Source organism: Pavona decussata, unplaced genomic scaffold (genome assembly GCF_977016875.1).
Source record: "Pavona decussata unplaced genomic scaffold, jaPavDecu1.1 SCAFFOLD_114, whole genome shotgun sequence".
Taxonomy (NCBI): domain Eukaryota; kingdom Metazoa; phylum Cnidaria; class Anthozoa; order Scleractinia; family Agariciidae; genus Pavona; species Pavona decussata.
The window spans coordinates 4119958-4137342 of NW_028145528.1; the positions used below are offsets into that span (position 1 = coordinate 4119958).

The 17385-nt window shown below is 39.6% G+C and overlaps 1 protein-coding gene across 3 annotated transcripts in view; it reads left to right on the forward strand.

Annotated features, from left to right (window-relative positions):
- Positions 1 to 3368: 3368 nt before the first annotated feature.
- Positions 3369 to 17385, forward strand: part of LOC146470308 (uncharacterized) — a 34454-nt gene continuing 20437 nt past the window's right edge. Inside the window, exons 1-11 of one of the 3 annotated variants that reach the window (XM_085122371.1) lie at positions 3369 to 3610; positions 6613 to 6703; positions 7415 to 7486; positions 8324 to 8433; positions 8550 to 8744; positions 10010 to 10226; positions 12321 to 12598; positions 13971 to 14193; positions 14867 to 14890; positions 16362 to 16599; positions 17011 to 17364. In XM_085122371.1, coding sequence (XP_084978497.1) covers positions 6631 to 6703; positions 7415 to 7486; positions 8324 to 8433; positions 8550 to 8744; positions 10010 to 10226; positions 12321 to 12598; positions 13971 to 14193; positions 14867 to 14890; positions 16362 to 16599; positions 17011 to 17364 — 1784 coding nt within the window. In that variant the 5' untranslated portion in view covers positions 3369 to 3610; positions 6613 to 6630. Of the gene's footprint in view, positions 3611 to 6612; positions 6704 to 7414; positions 7514 to 8323; positions 8434 to 8549; positions 8745 to 10009; positions 10227 to 12320; positions 12599 to 13970; positions 14194 to 14866; positions 14891 to 16361; positions 16600 to 17010; positions 17365 to 17385 lie in introns of all 3 variants that reach the window. The other 2 variants (XM_085122372.1, XM_085122373.1) reach the window with 2 other exon arrangements.

A 17385-nucleotide genomic window follows, 5' to 3' on the forward strand; every position in this document is an offset into this window, starting at 1 on the left:
TTTAATTTTTCGTGTCCCTCCGAGAAAACTTACGAAGTGGAAGCGGTAGTGAAGCAGCTCCATTGCCTTTAGGTGTAACAGCTACAGTCAACTCACTTTATTGCGGCCAGTCCCTCGAGATCCCGAGTTAGTGTCCTAAATCGCGAGAGTCCGTAATAGCGGCAATAGGCCATTTCCGAGTTCCTGTGAAAGGGAGGCTAAGTGCAAAACTTTTCATATGAAAATTAATTTTGTTTGCATATGAATGAAAACTAATTTTCATTACAAAAATTTTGCACTTATAAGCCTCGCTTTCATAATGAGGTTCAAAGTAACTCGGAGATGGTCTATTTATTTCAATCAAACGTCTGTAATTTATTCTTGCCAGGCATTTAGCTGATGTCAGTATTACCGGGGTATCCGTAAAAGCAAAGTGTCCACACGGTGAGAGTTGACTGTACTTTTGATTTAAGGGCTAGGCGCCATTGTTCTCTTGGAGGGTATCTAGCCAATTGTTTAATGTGACCTTTCGAGAGCTGTGACGCCATTGGAAAGGAGGCAAAACAAAAGTTATATGCTCTGATGCGTTCTAGCATCTCCTGGATTGACGAGCGTGAGTTGATATCACGCACTGATTTTTACAGGTCTTTGTGTAGCTCGTTTCCACCTTATTTCATCTTTCTCTCGTTTCACCTTCAGTCCGGTAAGTGATAATGATCTACTCGACATTTGTGCCTGCTTATGCGATCATTTGTTTGCTGCTTAAGCTTAATAATTACGGAATATCTACATCGATCGCTTCTAAAACAACTAAGCTTGAAGTTTGTCATGTTTATTAATGAGTTTTACCCGCCCAAATGTGAAAGTTTTACTCGTGTTGCTAAAACTGTTTGGAGAAAAGCGAACATTTCTACTTAGTAAACACAAATGCAGTCAATTACCACTCCTTGCAAATCTCCTAAACAAGAAATATAGGGAAGTGCGAGGTAATTTGCTTTTTTTGTGCGTGTTTGATATTAGGTAATTAATATGCCATCAACCATGTAAACCGTGTAAAGCAAATAGTAAAATGAATATTTCAAAACATACTGAAATTTACATAAGCGATTTAAAATTTCTGGAAATCAGGTAAGGTAGTGGATACAGTTCAACGAGTGTATCATGCGTTTCACTCATTGCCGTTTCAAAGAGACGTATAAACCCGGACGGAACTAGCGAACAAGACTGATCTCCTGTATAAAATAATGATTAGCAAAGGATGATCATAAGTACTGCACGTATACAGGAAGAGCGACTTTGCCTCGCTAGTAAACGCAAGTCGTGTAGCAGTCTCTAACGTCTAGCCGTCTCTAACGTCGACGGTGCAAGCCGGGCCAAGTCTGCATGGGAGTCAAGGGAATGGCGTATATACTTCAGTGCGCAAGTCAAGATTATGTCAAGGAATCAGAAAAAGATTGCGAGGCACCTTGGTGTACCGGGATACAAGCATGTCATAAATCGCTTTGTATACCTGACATATTTAATTACGGTTGATGCGGTTCACGATCTTTTCAGCTTGTTGTTTAATTTGAGCCAAACTATTACATCAGTTATTTAATATTTTAATCCTCAGTGAACTATTTCTGGTAGTTTACGCTAATCATTTTGAACTTGAAAATGGTGTGATGACGACACCGAAAGATTTTATCGTTGAGTTTTACTTGCTTATGTTGGTTAATTTTGCACTTTGTTGTAAAGCATCTTTAAGTACTGAAATCAGTTTCATCCGATATCAAATGGTAGTGCTACAATGTTATTCAATCATTGAGCCTCTGCACATACATTTTCGTTCCTTCACATAAAAGCAGCAGTTTATTCTGAAGCTCCCCTTTTGCATCCCAATCAACGATTGCGCGTCGCATTTGCACCTAAGAGTGAAATAAATTAAAGTTCGGTAAAGTTCTGACCTTATTATCTTATCTTTCATTCTACTGCAGCTTTTAAAGCCTCATTTATTTTTTATGGGATAAACTCTTAACTTCGTACCGCATAATCCTTCGTAGGAATTAATAGGAATTAATAATATACCGATTTTATAATTAGTTTTCCTCCCTAACTGATATTTGTTGTTTCGCATCATGGGATTTTCCAAAATTATGAGCATTGCCGTCAACTCCTAACAAGGGGCCCTCAAATCTATTACGGAAAAGTGAAAGACCTTCTGTTTCATTATATTGTTCGTGTCTTTTCAGAAAGTGGCAACCAGTTTGAAAAATTTAAGCTTGGTCGTCTCTCCAAGGGGAATGGAACCAAGTTGTAAGGTTCGGAATTATCTCTGAAATTTTCGCCCAGAATAAACAATGACAACTCCCAAAGGAAACTGGGTGCCATTCCTCTCGAAAGCCGAACCCGCCAAAATTATTCAAAATGGCCGCCGGTCGCAGAAAAGACACAAACAACAACAGTGGCAAAGGTACTCAAGTTATTTTTCCTCCCAAAAATCTTTTGTGTTTCGTATCATAGGATTTAGCAATACTATGAGTATGGCGGGTAAGTCCTAGCGTCTCGGGGGATTATCGCATCCATGATGAAAAAAAGAGAAGCATTAAACAACATGCATAAAAGTTCGATCAAAATTAACAAACACAAGAAGTCGGTTATTATCGATTTCCGATATTACAATGTTAATAAGAATCGATGATCCTCGATTAAAATCGATTTCTACCAAGTATCGAAAATATCAATCGGATACATCCTGTAACCATGTAAACCGTGTAAATCATATATTAATCAATGTGAATATTTCAAAAACAAGCTGATTTGAAGGTCGAAGCCGTGTTTAATTTTTTGTGTCCCTCCGAGAAAACTTACGAAGTGGAAGCGGTAGTGAAGCAGCTCCATTGCCTTTAGGTGTAACAGCTACAGTCAACTCACTTTATTGCGGCCAGTCCCTCGAGATCCCGAGTTAGTGTCCTAAATCGCGAGAGTCCGTAATAGCGGCAATAGGCCATTTCCGAGTTCCTGTGAAAGGGAGGCTAAGTGCAAAACTTTTCATGTGAAAATTAATTTTGTTTGCATATGAATGAAAACTAATTTTCATTACAAAAATTTTGCACTTATAAGCCTCGCTTTCATAATGAGGTTCAAAGTAACTCGGAGATGGTCTATTTATTTCAATCAAACGTCTGTAATTTATTCTTGCCAGGCATTTAGCTGATGTCAGTATTATCGGGATGTCCGTAATGGCGAAGTGTCCGCAAGGCGAGAGTTGACTGGGACGAGAGTCCGTAATAGCGGGAATTTATTCAGTCAAACGTCTGAAATTTATTTTTGCCGGGCATTAAGCTGATGTAAGTATTACCGGGGTATCCGTAAAGGCAAAGTGTCCACACGGTGAGAGTTGACTGTACTTTTGATTCAAGGGCTAGGCGCCATTGTTCTGTTGGAGGGTATCTAGCCAATTCTTTAATGTGACCTTTCGAGAGCTGTGACGCCATTGGAAAGGAGGCAAGACAAAAGTTATATGCTCTGATGCGTTCTATCATCTTCTGGATTGACCAGCGTGAGTTGATATCACGCACTGATTTTTACAGGTCTTTGTGAAGCTCGTTTCCACCTTATTTCATCTTTCTCTCGTTTCACCTTCAGTCCGGTAAGTGATAATGATCTACTCGACTGCTTAAGTTTAATAATTACGGAATCGATCGATTCTATAATAACTAAGCTTGAAGTTTGTCATGTTTATTAATGAGTTTTATCCCGCCCAAATGTGAAAGTTTTATTTCGTGTTGCTAAAAATATTTGGAGAAAAGCGAACATTTCTACTTAGTAAACTACTCCTCGCAAATCTATTAAACCAAGAAGTATAAGGAAGTGCGAGGTAAATTGTTTTTTTGTGCGTGCTTGATATTGGATCATTAATGCGCCATCAACCATGTAAACCGTGTAAAGCAAATAGTAAAATAAATATTTCAAAACATACTGAAATTTACAGAAGCGATTTAAAATTTCTGGAAATTAGGAGAGGTAGTGGATACAGTTCAACGAGTGTATCATGCGTTTCACCCATTGCCGTTTCAAAGAGACGTATAAACCCGGACGGAACTAGCGAACAAGACTGATCTCCTGTATAAAATAATGATTAGCAAAGGATGATCATAAGTACTGCACGTATACAGGAAGAGCGACTTTGCCTCGCGGGTAAACGCAAGTCGTGTAGCGGTCTCTAACGTCAAGCCTTTTACTAGAAATCGGCGCAACCGAAATAAATTATAATTTGTTAATTGCTTTGCTTTAGAGGCACACAAATTTGATACTAAATCATGGCGCTTTTGTATATGTTCGGCTCGTTCTCTAGGCAAACGTGTTAAATCTAAATTTAATTTCTTTCACTGCATGCATAAATAATACAAAACAATGTAAATTTTATTCCTCCTCCAGCATGTTCTACTAATACATAACCATACGGCTTGCTACCTCATGTAATACACAACATCCCTCCCCCGAACATGTCCTGTAATCGAACAAAATTTCCTGTCTCAGAGGTCTTTTATATGTTTATGCCGCTGGTGTGCTTGGGATTATCACTAGATCAACTCTTGCTGATTTCCATTTCTTCTTTCTGAATTTCTTGTACTAACTCGTGTCATGGGCGTGCTGTTCGCTTGGCCCGGTAGCATTGAATACAGCTCTAGAGTTGTCACTTCAGATGTACCAGCGGCTGCTGCTGTTGCTGCTCTAAGAAGCTAGGTACTTCGCTCATATATGATGCTTCTCTAGTTTCTCGCAGACAGGATTCCTATGAATACTAATCTGTTCATGCTGAACAGACATTTGTCCGCATTGAGCGTCAAGCGATTTATTCAAACGCCCGACCATGGTTTTTTTCTTTTAATCTGGTTACAAATTGCTTGACCTGGACCAAATACGATAACCTCGTCCAAACATTGTCGACATCCTCTATGCCTGTAGATACTTCGTGCTGGTGCTGCTTGCTGGCTAAACTCACTCCAAATAGTAGTAGCAGCTCATAAGCCTTTGGGTGTTACGAAGGCTGTGATTCTGGAGTAAGTTCTGCCTAGCAATAACCCAACTTTCAATCCAACTTGCTGAAAACGTTTGAGTCATTAATATTATATATCTGAATTCATCCGCACAGTACTCGTTATGGTTTGCAGGTCACGTCTAATAGCTTCGATTGCTTGCCCCATATCGATGAAAAGGCAAATATTCACATTGCTTCTGGAGTAACTACAACTGGATTCACCCATGGTGTAGAGCACTTCTGTAATGTCAGAGTCCAACAATTCTTGAACGTTTCTTTCTATCTCGACTTTTAGGTTAAAGGGGACACGTCTGAGGGGTTACCTCAGGGTCTACGTGTAGTGTCGCCTGTCTAGATTTCAGCTTTACCACAACCGGCCTCTAAACAGCTCAGAGTACATCTATTGTAGTATTTGCTTGGTTTTTACTTCTAACTTCATGTGGCTTCATTGTGGTGTTTAAGGTCTCATTGATGAGTGCGTCCGATTGACCCTATTTCGGAAAGGAAGAACTCCGTCATAACAGGTTTTTGGAGTTACAGGGGAACAAAATTAAATGGCTCTCAATTATCATGTACCAGGGAAAGTTTGCAGAAATGGCTCTCCAACGCTACTTTAAAAAAAAAAAAAAAAGAAATCTAACAGCTACATTGCTTACTCTTATTCCAGGATACGGTCAATCAGACTTAGCCTAAGCCTTTATTATCAGCGAACAGTTCAAATTAAGTTAACTACCCGGTCCACTCCACCGTGCACCAATTTGTGGTCCGCTCTTAGTAATTGTCAAAGTTGGAAATCAACTTAATAGCGCCGTTTTCCTTCGAACAAAAAGGTCTCTTGTGAGTCACCTGTCCTCGTTGCCAATGTTGTGTCTTTTTAGAACATAAACTAGTAATAATCAAAGACAAGGGAGTGCGTTCGATGATCTCGATCCCAGGCTCTCTCTCCTTTGTGATGTCATCCGCCCCTTCCAAAAAATCTGCGGGGGATGCCAGATACGCGTCCCAAGATCCATCCATTCACTGAATCATCGTTATCCCATACCATCTCGACTCCAATCCGTATTAGGAGTGCGTTCTTCCTACGTCGAACGCAATTACAGGATAAACGAGTAAAATAAACCACGAAATAAAGAAAACTCGCTGCCTATTTTAGTCTTCCCCCACAGCATGCAAAGTAACACACAGCAGCCACCATAAAGGACAGGAAGGAATGCAATAACTCACAGTTTGGTTGGGAGCTTGGGGGATAGGCTTAATTAAGGGAAGAGGAGGCTTATTTGAATTTTTTGCACTGAAAAGGTTGCCTTATTATTAGGAGGGAGGCTTATTACGGGACCGGGCTAAATGAGTTGTATATATCGCGGTTGATTCATTTACCAATCGAAAATATTTTGTCTGACATACCCCCAATGCAAAAATGGCTGATATTTTGATATTTTTTTTGTCTTTATTCAAATTAGCCTCACTAGCCTCGTCCAAGGTAAAATATTCTTTTGATATTTGAACACAAGAACGAGGCTAGTGAGGCCAATTTGAATGTAGACAAAAGAATATTAAAATGGCAGCCATTTTTGCATTGGGTCTATAACGAATGTTATTCATCCTATCAGTGAATAAGAGGCAAGCAAATGGCAAGTAAACCGGACAATTGGGAGATGGAAATGTTGATGAGACCAGGACCTCCACTGCCTTATGAGGAAGGTTGGTAGATGACTCAGTGCATTAAAAATTAATGTCGTAATAAGAGGCTTAGGCCTCCGACGACTCTAAAACATCTGTAACCAAACGTCTGAGTCTTCCCACTATTATAGAAGCTTCTTATTGACAAATAATGTATAAATATTGAAGCAAAAAGCAATAGTTTTAACTTTGCCCCTAATGCGAATTTTGCAGAAAAAAATCATAAAATATATCTTTCACATGTCAATATAACGACGAAAGATAGTCGAAAATTTTCGGATTTCTCCTGGAAAATCTTCGGCAGTCTTCGGGAATCTTCGGTAGTCTTCGGAAATCTTCCGAAATGATCGGGAATCGTTGGAAAATGGCTGAAACCTTCTTGGTATACCAAATAAAATAATATTGGCCCTTTTGGAAACGTTTTTGTTTCTTTCTGGCTAAAATCTATTGTTACAGTGAATTTTTTTCTGTTAGTGTTAAAATGCCTTAAATTTAACTGTTCATGTCACAGAGCAAAAATATTAAGTGTTTAGTGTTATCGAGGTGCCCCCATTCAGACCCTCTTTATAACACTGCATTTAAGTTCATTCATTTTCACTTTGTGTTTCTGTTTCTTCACAAATGATGGTCTTGATAATCATTATCGGTAAATCCAACAGGATTTTATGTCATTCTTATCAAATTGCTCATTCTTTTTATCCTATTAATCATGAAATGTGTTAAATCTTTTAGACTCACATCAAGAAGGTCTAAACGTACCTCAATCAGGTGATCCAAGTGAGCTAATTGAACCCAATGAACCAGGTGAACTCAATGAAACGCGTCAACCAAGTTAGCCGGCGTGTATAACGTGCTCAACCCCGTTTTCCATTTTTGAATAACTACCCCTGCCTGTTCTTTTAAACCCCGTTTTCCGTTTTTGAATAACTACCCCTGCCTGTTCTTTTAAACCCCGTTTTCCGTTTTTTGGATAACTATCCCTGCCTGTTCTTTTAAGTTTATTGCATTCGCTATAATAACCGTTGATCCATGGATTATATTGTGATTTCCCTATTGACTTCTCGTTTTCTTTGCAGCTGCATTAATGGTTCACTCAGTTAATTGTAAGGATTTAGCTTCACTTAAATCAATATCATCTTCGTGACTCTGCTGCTTACTTAAAAGTTCATGTTTTTGATTTGACAACAACAATAAACTAGCTAGAATATTCGACGATGTAAACTTAATGCCTGCTCGCGAGTAAATAGTTTTTGTTTACTTCTCGCTCGCCATTGTATCCCGAGCGGACAAAAATTCCTGATCAGTTGTATCCCGCGCGCGATCTATTGGAATATAGTTAAGGCGACGTGATCACTTACAGGCAATGAAAGTCTGAGTTATATCAAAGGAAAATGCTGCTGTCTACGTGGCAGTATCTCTCCCTTTTAGGCTTACATATATCTTTTGTCACTTGTGTAAACAGGCGTAAAGCAAGCATAAGCCCAAGAAAAACGCGTCTGCCGCCAAATGGGACCACATATTCAGTTGCACGGGTATTCATAGTTTTAAGGCACTGCGCTTGCGGATATAGCTTTGTGCTTGTGCTTATTGCAATTTTATTTACGTTTGCGCTTTTGTGCAATTGATTTTTTTTATTGCCAGACACACTGAGTGAGACCTTAAAAGAAGGTAACATCGATGATATCACCAATATGCTGACACCAAAAGCTCTAACAAAATGCGACAAAAACGCGTTGCTGATGGCAATGGAGGTACGTACGTTAAGACATGGAAGCGTGCGATAGTGCATTGTGCTTGTGTACACTATGTTGAGAACAAATATTTTTAAATATAGAAAACTCCACGCAGTTTTGAAATTATGTTTCAGACAAATTTTCAGCTACGGCGTTTAGCGAGCAAAAAAGGTCCAAGTGAGGAAGATTTTACTGAGCTGGCAAATTCTGTAGACAAGTTCACTTCTTGTTTACTCGACCCATTAAAATCCGACACCGAGGCCCGCCATGCCTTTAGAGACTCTTTAGATGACGTCATGGATTCAGCTATTAACTGGGAGCAAAAGAAGGTAAACTTATTCGGTTTAATAAGTAGATAAAACAATGACGTTGGTAAAACTTTAAAGGGAGTCATTGATTTGCATTCCTACGCTCGTGACATATTTCCATCTAGCTGTCAAAAAATTGAGACAGAATAAAGTCTGGGTCTGGGCTCCGTTTGGAGGTGGACGTTTTTTCGCCATAGAAACCGTACTACAAGCTTTGCTATTAGACGCCAAGTTTTCCAAGAAACAAATACAGTTTTCTTGTTTCTTGGAAAACTTGGCGTCTAATTCCAAAGCTTGTCGAGTAAGGTTTCTATGAAACAAAGTCCTTATTTCCAGCCTCGTCTCCATTGTAAAGCCAAGTCACACAGCATACTACTGTCAAATGGGCTATAAAGAAGAAAGATTACGCGACTTCAGTATACCTAAATACATCTCTCTTCGGCAGAGGTTCGATGTGGTGCTATGTATATTCGCTCAACGAAGTGCGTACAGGCACGAAAGCTGGAAGTCACCCTCCACCAATGCTTACGCCTGCACTCACTTTTCTCAGCGGATTCTCCCACACGAAAAGCCCTTTGGGCCTTGAGTCTCTGCAGAGGAGAGGTCCTAAATGCTGCGCAAACTCCTTATGGGCTCGGCCGCTCGGAAGCGTTGTAGAAACTTGGGGAAATCACTCCACGGTTACCCGATTGTTCGTCGCTTTGAGTCAGTATAGTAACACGGTAATTTTTGTAAGGTTAAGTCTTTGATACACAGCTGTGGCTGAACTTGTAACAGCTTCAAGAAAAACACCAAATGTTTTGCGACAAATTTCTCCTGAATTAAGGACGGTGCCTTCTTTTGTTACTGCGCATACGTTCTGCGCATCTCGAGATACTAGGGTTTCCTATGGGCGGTGCCTACTAATACAGGGATATTTTTACGCGATGTAAAACTATGGGGAGAAAGCAGAACTCAGCAAGCGCTCTTGGTATCCAAAAAGAAAGTTTGGGGTAACCATGCATTTTTTAGAGATAATAAAGCTTCAATTTGCCACACATTGCTTTGTATTTTACTGCTTTTTGGAATAATTGTTGCTTCATCAACTGTTAAAAATACGTGATTACCACCAATTTTCGTTTTGGATTTAAATAGCCCTTGATAAGATCTACTTTCCCCGCATAGTCATAAATCACACAAAAATACTTACACTATTTATTAGTAGGCACCGCCTTAATATGTTTATATGAAGCATATAATTTCTCCTGAAGTTGCTAAGCAATGTATTTTTTTCTTCTTATTCCCAGTTGCTAGCCCATCCAGTACTATACGACTTGCTGAGTGAAAAATGGCTTGGAAATTTTGGCGAATTGAAAATGTCTTCATGGTTTACTGTGAAGAAATGGCAGTGGTTGCTTCTCAACATTTGGTGCCTCTTTGATCTGATCATGTTTCCTCTACTCTTCGCATTGTTTTACTTTTATTCCAAGCATCTTGCTAGTAAGAAGAAGCTGAAAACCAGAGGTAAAGTTTTGTTTTAATACCCTATTTAGAAACGCTAACCCTGACAATAAGGACATGTTTGTAATATAACAAGAATATGATAAAACTAAAATGTAAAGTAAATACTATTAATCGGTTAGTTAAGGTTAGTTTCGCCGGTTTTGATTTTGTTAGGCAAGGGCAGTTTTTCCAGACCGGTGGTAATCCATTCTGTATGAGAATTTGTCTGGTATATTCGTTAGGATTAATTAAGTCCAAAATGTGATTGTCCCTCTTAAAAATCGACCATCTGTCGTGTATGTAAAAACAACAGAGACAACCGTTTTAAACTAGATCTTTAATCTCGAAACCTATATTGTAACTGGCAAAGTAACAAGCACTAAAGGAATATTTAACTTTCATTAATTAATTAATTTGTTTATTTATTTGCCCAAATCAGGCATTCTTACATTTCGTCACTTATCAGTAATAATACAATATTGAGCAGGAAGTCTCAGCCTTTCTAGGCTTATCTAGGAGATCCCCCCCCCCCCCCCCCATCCAACCCATCACATACTTACAAAAAGTACAAGTCATGCGATGACTAAAATTATAGCACTGAGCGATTTATATTTGGTCTAGAAAGAGAGGTTTAACCAGGATAATTAACGATATTCGGTAAGAATAAAAGTCACTGTATGAAAATATAGCATTAAATCAATCTAGCTTGATTGAGTAAGAATAAAGTTCTTAAGTTTTCACTTAAAAGTTGATTTCTACTGAAGTTGTTTGAGATTACTTGGTAAACCATTATATACTTCTACTCCTTTATACCGAATACTAATTTTTTTATAGAGGTCTGGAAGAGCTACAGGACTACGGAAATTTTTTTATATTCGTTTTAATTTGTGGCTGGTGTAGATGTTTGCTAGAAACAGCAGGAACTAGATCCCCAGAGACTGCGTAACAAAAAACACAATGTTTTCAATTGAGTGTTGTAAAACCAAAACCAAAGTAATTTCTCTGACCAATGACAACAAATATAAACAGCACAATCAGTCAATCATAACGCGAAGGAAATACATGTAGCCTGCGTCAAGCGAGGAAAAACGCGTGCGACCAAGCACGATTGGTTTTGGTTTGGCTTCCTATTGGTTGAGAAAATGGCGCGAACTTTGCTAACCAATCATAGAGTCTAGTAAAGTAAAACCAAAGCAAACACGAAATTACTTTCGACACTCGATTAAAAACCGCTCTATTATGACGTTGTCCGCCTAAGTTGCTGAACTATGTATGAAGAGTATCATGTTCACTAGTTATGGCAGTTCCCTTGCTTAGTCAACGTTTGTGAGATCAAAATCTCCCGCCCACTACCAGTTATTCAAAATTTTCTTGAGAGGTGATCATGACCTGGAGATATTTCCTCATTCTGGTCACTGACAAAAAACTGCAACAACAACAAGCAACTAGCGCCTGGAGATAGGACGGATGTCACAAACCAAACCTCGGTTTATAGGGAGATTAAGCAACAACGACGACGATGGCAGAGAGAACGTCACCATTAAAATGAATTCGCGTTTTTCAAACGTCGTCGCAATTATTCCAACTTGCTTTAAATGTTAAATGTAAATGAAATTTTCTGGAGATGAATTCTTGGAGACCACAATCACATTAAGAAAGAAAAAGAAAAATTCTTCGTCGTGTGTACACGTCCTCCATAAAATGTGCCATCAGGAAATTTCACGTCCTAGACGTGCAAAGACGGCAAAGAAATGTACCAAAAAGTATAATGCACGTGCAGAGTTGTCGTTTTGGTTACAGAACCTATTTCTTTTTTGACGTTCTCGTTGCCGTCGCCGTCGCGTTGCTAAAACCCTATTGCGCCCCACGCCCCCTCGCCGAAAGCTGTGAACGGTGTTATGAACAGGGGAAATAAATCAACCGCTTGTTCTGTAGATGGTAAAGTCAAAAGTAGGGAGTACTTCACCGTTAAGGATTATGGACTTAAGCCATGTCTCAGACATTGAATGTAGCTCCACTTACAAATAAAACACTAAATTAAAATAATTTAACCTACAAGTACTGAAGGCAAAGTCTTAGGCTCCTTTTTATCAGTTAGCCTAATTTTTATTTCAGGAATGGATATTGCTTTCTTGATTAATACAACGTCCAAGATCGCCAAAGACGCTTTTGATCTGATGAAAGACACCATCCAGAAATTCATTGTGACGCATGGAGAAGAACAAGGCAACTATCGAATCATCATCCACGGTGATGACTCCACCCCAAAATGGATTTGCGCTGACGATGTAAAAGGACTCAAGAGGGGAACTGTTAAGTATCCCGCCCTCCATGAAAATCTGAAGGAAGCTGAAAAAAGTTTCTTCAAAACCAGTGAAGCATCGTCGGAAAAGGTAGGAGCACACCAGTAGTTTTCTTTTAAAATTTCTGATTGGCAATGTCGGCATTTTACAAAACGCTAGTCCACAGATTATCTCGTCAATAAGTTGCGGGCAACGCTAGTTATCCAAGCGAGCGAGAAAAACACTTTGATCCTTTACACACGTAACTCGTCGAACAAGTTTTGCCAAGGTCAGGGTGAAATTGGTACTGTAAACAAACACTATAAACTTTGAAGGTATTTTTGTAATGTTTAAGAAACGAACAGGTAAAACATGAGCTGCGAGTTTTTTGAACGGCTTCAAAAACATTCCTGGAAAAGCGTGTGTCGATAGAGTTCATGATAATTATGCTTTTGAGAACGTTGGAAATTAGCATACGAGAAAAAGACAACATACTAATGAGGAGTGTTTCATCAGCTGATAAAATACCGCATACTAATAAGGAGGAGGTTTATCGATATAAAGTCACTGCACGCGATGTATTATTGACCATTTGATAGGTCAATGGGCTTATGGATTATTAATGAGTTTTTGAAGTGGATGAAAGGGATAAGTGAAGATGTTTCTCGTTTAATAGAGAACAAGATTGTGACTGGAGACAATGGAGTAAGAAATATAGGAGTAAAATACATACGATAGTGATGACGTTCCTGACATGGACGGGTTTAGACACAATTTTGTTTTGAGACACATTTCCCGGAGCATTACACAGCTTTGATATTCACGGGGGCAACTGAAACCTTAAATGTGATACCCTGAACTTTCCACCGAACTCCGCATTGCGCAAAGTAGAAATGTAACATGGAATGAACTAGTTTTGCATATTTAAGGCAATATAATAATCTTTATTGTGCTTTTTTTTTCGGTGTAGATAGTTGATCTTTACAATCAATCTTGTAGAGGTAATATATAGAATTTAATTAATTAGTACTAAATAGTTAAAATGATGTGCAAGCAAGGAAGCTAAATCTTCCTATTTTATACCCAGGCCATAGTCTACAGAACAGATTTTACAGTAACCTCTTTGTTACGTTCACTTCCAGCTTTTGTGCGTATTTTGGGAGTTTCTTTGAAGCAAAAAGCTTCGAGACATCGACGGTTAAGACTAAGGAGAATTGTAAACCATGAGTATCTTGACAATTTGGTAATAAATTTCACAGTTTACTAAAAACTTAAAACGTTTATGTGTACGTGTGACGTCATAGACACAATCCTCCGTTTTGTTTTCGTGTTAGTTTCCAATGCCTGTCGAATGACGTAAACTTTTCCTTGTAGCTAACACCTCAAAACGAGCGAAAAAAAGGCCACAATTCGAACAAAAGAAGCGTTGATTGTTCGGTCTATAAGGTAACTTTGTAACAGAAGTCATAATTTGTCATGGCAGGTAATAATATTCTTTACGGATCATAAAACAAGTTTGAAACGCGAGAAAGAGAAAGTAACCAGTCAAATACAGTCGATCAAGGCAGGTACAAACCTACTCGCAGTTGGCATCGGCCCTTGTGTCGACATCCGGGAACTGAACAAGATTACAACGAATGGCCGTGACGCCATCCACGTTGGAGAATATGAGAATCCGGACACAGTCAGAAAGAGAATTTGGCATGGTAAGGAAATGTATCGTACGCGGTACCGAAGTTATGCTTTTGCCCAAAGTTAGGGGGATTTCGCGGGGATCTTAGATGAATCCAATTCGCCGATGAACATTTGGACGACTTGAGCTGCGACTGATGCTATAGTAGAAAACCTTGTACTGAAAATTCGAGGGGAAATGGATCTTTTCCCGTCAATATATGCAAGAACAAACAAGGAAAATTCAAGCAAACTTTAGCATCGAATAGGTCACATAAATAAAGGTACTTACTTAGTCCTTTTCGTCCCCTGTGGAACATAAGGCAAGAACACTATCTTCCCATTTAGCCCTGTTTTCCGCAACATGTTGTGCCCCCACCCCGTGCGATTTTTAGTTGACTGAATACAGCCATGATAGTTCGGCGCCAGGTGGTGGTGTCCAGCGCAGGGCACATAAATAAAAGTGTGTAGTCTATATTCCCCAGGCGCTCATAATTTAAGTTGTATGGTACTTTGACGTAGGTTCTAAATCAATCACAACTTGGAAAGCCGGCACTATTTATAGGTTGAAATTGATACAATGTAATGATGCCTTAATTATATTATTATAAACTTAGTCCAAAGAAGAAGTCAAGAGTGCTCTTGTGTGTCTATTGGAAATCATTTGTATGTTTTCTTCACGTATGCTTTATTCCTTTTTATTTTCAGAACTCCAAGGAAAAGACATTTATGGTAAGCTTCAACAAGGCTATCCATGTCAATACCTAAACGGCATGCCAAGGGCTCGTTTTAAAAACCGAAGTTCTTTGACCCCGATGAAGTTAGTCAGAATGGACACAAAAACGCAAAGGCCAACATTATGACATAAGCATAATGTGATTTTATCTCGAGGCCCGTGATAGTTAAGTATTTAGGTGTGCCGTTGCATGGGGCAGGGAGCGTTGTCAATCATAGAACTTCAGCCGATGAAATGGGGTCATATCTAATAACACCGAAGTTATAGGCAAGATCAATTTATCTCGTGGTCCTTCTCGCCTTCATTCCCATCGTGTTAACATCCGAACACAGATTTCCGGTACTGTAGAAGAATTATTTTTTCAGGCAAGTTAAACGTTTTTCTTTTTCTTCGTTTCTCCTTTCTACTTTGGGTTCTTTTGTACCGTTTGACCTCAGCTGCGCAGGTTTTTTCGGGCAATAGTTGGGACATGTCTAACTCCACCCCCCGAGTGTTGATTCTCGGGCATTCCTTTATTAGGCGCTTAAAGCAGTTTGTCCAGAATAATTCCAAGGGGGTTGCCACATTTTTGTGGCGGTGGCCGATATTTAACCCCACCTTTGCTTAAGAGATTGCGTGATGTTTATTATATCGATTTTCTTGATGTCGGGTGAAATAAAAGCGTCACTTTGTGGCCAATTTATCCCACATTAGCAGTTATCATTTTATCTCCCGTCAATCTCGCCAGCAAACTAGTGCGACGTCACGCAGAGCTTCGGGTCCCGTTTCAGTAGAGACAAGCGGGTTTCGTGATAAAAGGCCAACATTATGACATAAGCATAATGTGATTTTATCTCGAGGCCCGTGATAGTAAAGTATTTAGGTGTGCCGTTGCATGGGGCAGGGAGCGTTGTCAATCATAGAACTTCAGCCGATGAAATGGGGTCATATCTAATAACACCGAAGTTATAGGCAAGATCAATTTATCTCGTGGTCCTTCTCGCCTTCATTCCCATCGTGTTAACATCCGGACACAGATTTCCGGTACTGTAGAAGAATTATTTTTCCCGCCCCCTCCCCATGCTCCGGCCTTTCTTTTTAGGCCTTTGTTGCCTTTTAATATGACTTGGCTCTTTGCCGATATTTAACCCCACCTTTGCTTAAGAGATTGCGTGATGTTTATTATATCGATTTTCTTCATGTCGGGTGAAATAAAAGCGTCACTTTGTGGCCAATTTATCCCACATTAGCAGTTATCATTTTATCTCCCGTCAATCTCGCCAGCAAACTAGTGCGACGTCACGCAGAGCTTCGGGTCCCGTTTCAGTAGAGACAAGCGGGTTTCGTGATAAAATATTGGATTCATTTTTTACCTTGTTTACTCTGTGCCTTTTGCAGTCTACAGTATAACGCGATCGTATGTAAATAATAATTCGTAAACTTAATTGGGTAAAAAGCTTATTTATAACCGCCATTATATCACCACAGAGAGCTACAAGGAATATTTCACAACTCCATACTTCATCTTTGTTCGCGACACCCTGAGCTATGTGGCCCTTCTTGTCCTGCACTTTGCCATTTGTCTCACACCTTCGAGCATTCCGTTCAACGGCCTAGAGTGGGCCATTCTGGTTTTCTTCTTGGGGCGGATGTCTATGGAAGTTACCCAAGTGCTGAGTATCAGAAGGAAGCGCACGTGGAAAGAAACGTGTGGCAACTACTTAAGGTAGGCAATGCTGTATTTTAACTGCGGCCTTTGCAAAGCTATGTTGTTCTTACTACTATAACAACTTTATGTCAAACGTCAGATCAGGGTTGCATTCACTAAGTTAGCAAAGAAGAACATTTTCACTTAGAGTGAATAATCACCAAAACATTGCGTATATAGCTTTGCATGTGATGTACCATTTTGCACTAGTCTGGGGTGCCCATTGTTTATGCATGATCCAGACCCAGTTTTATCAACTCTTCCTTAGTGCTTTATAAGAGATTCCAATGAACACAAATCAAGATTTTATGCTTTAATGGGCCGTTATTCAGTGGTAGACTCTAAAAAGTCACTTTCAAGACGATACAGTAGTTCGATAGTACAAAAAATTTCGTGACCCTGCTTTCCCATCCTCCTGCTGTTTTTCAGTGACCGCTGGAATGTCGTGGATCTCATCACTTTGGTAATTTACGTGGCGACGTTGTTTGTAAGAGTTATCACTTGGGCCGTATCAACATCGGTGACCAACAACCGAGCCCTTGTCGTAGCTGGCTATCTGTACGGCCTCAACACCATGTTCCTCACACTCAGGGCCTTTGGACATGTCATGGAGACAATCAAGGGAGTTGGCGCCATTCAAATCGCTTTGTTTCACATTATTGGTGACATCGCAACAATATTTTGGCAATTCGTTGCGGCCATCTTAGCTTTCTCTATTGCCATTACTAAGGTGTATGTGGCGGAGAGGTCATACGTTTCCAAGGAAAGCCACGGAAATGACCTGTGAGTATTCTGGATTGGGTT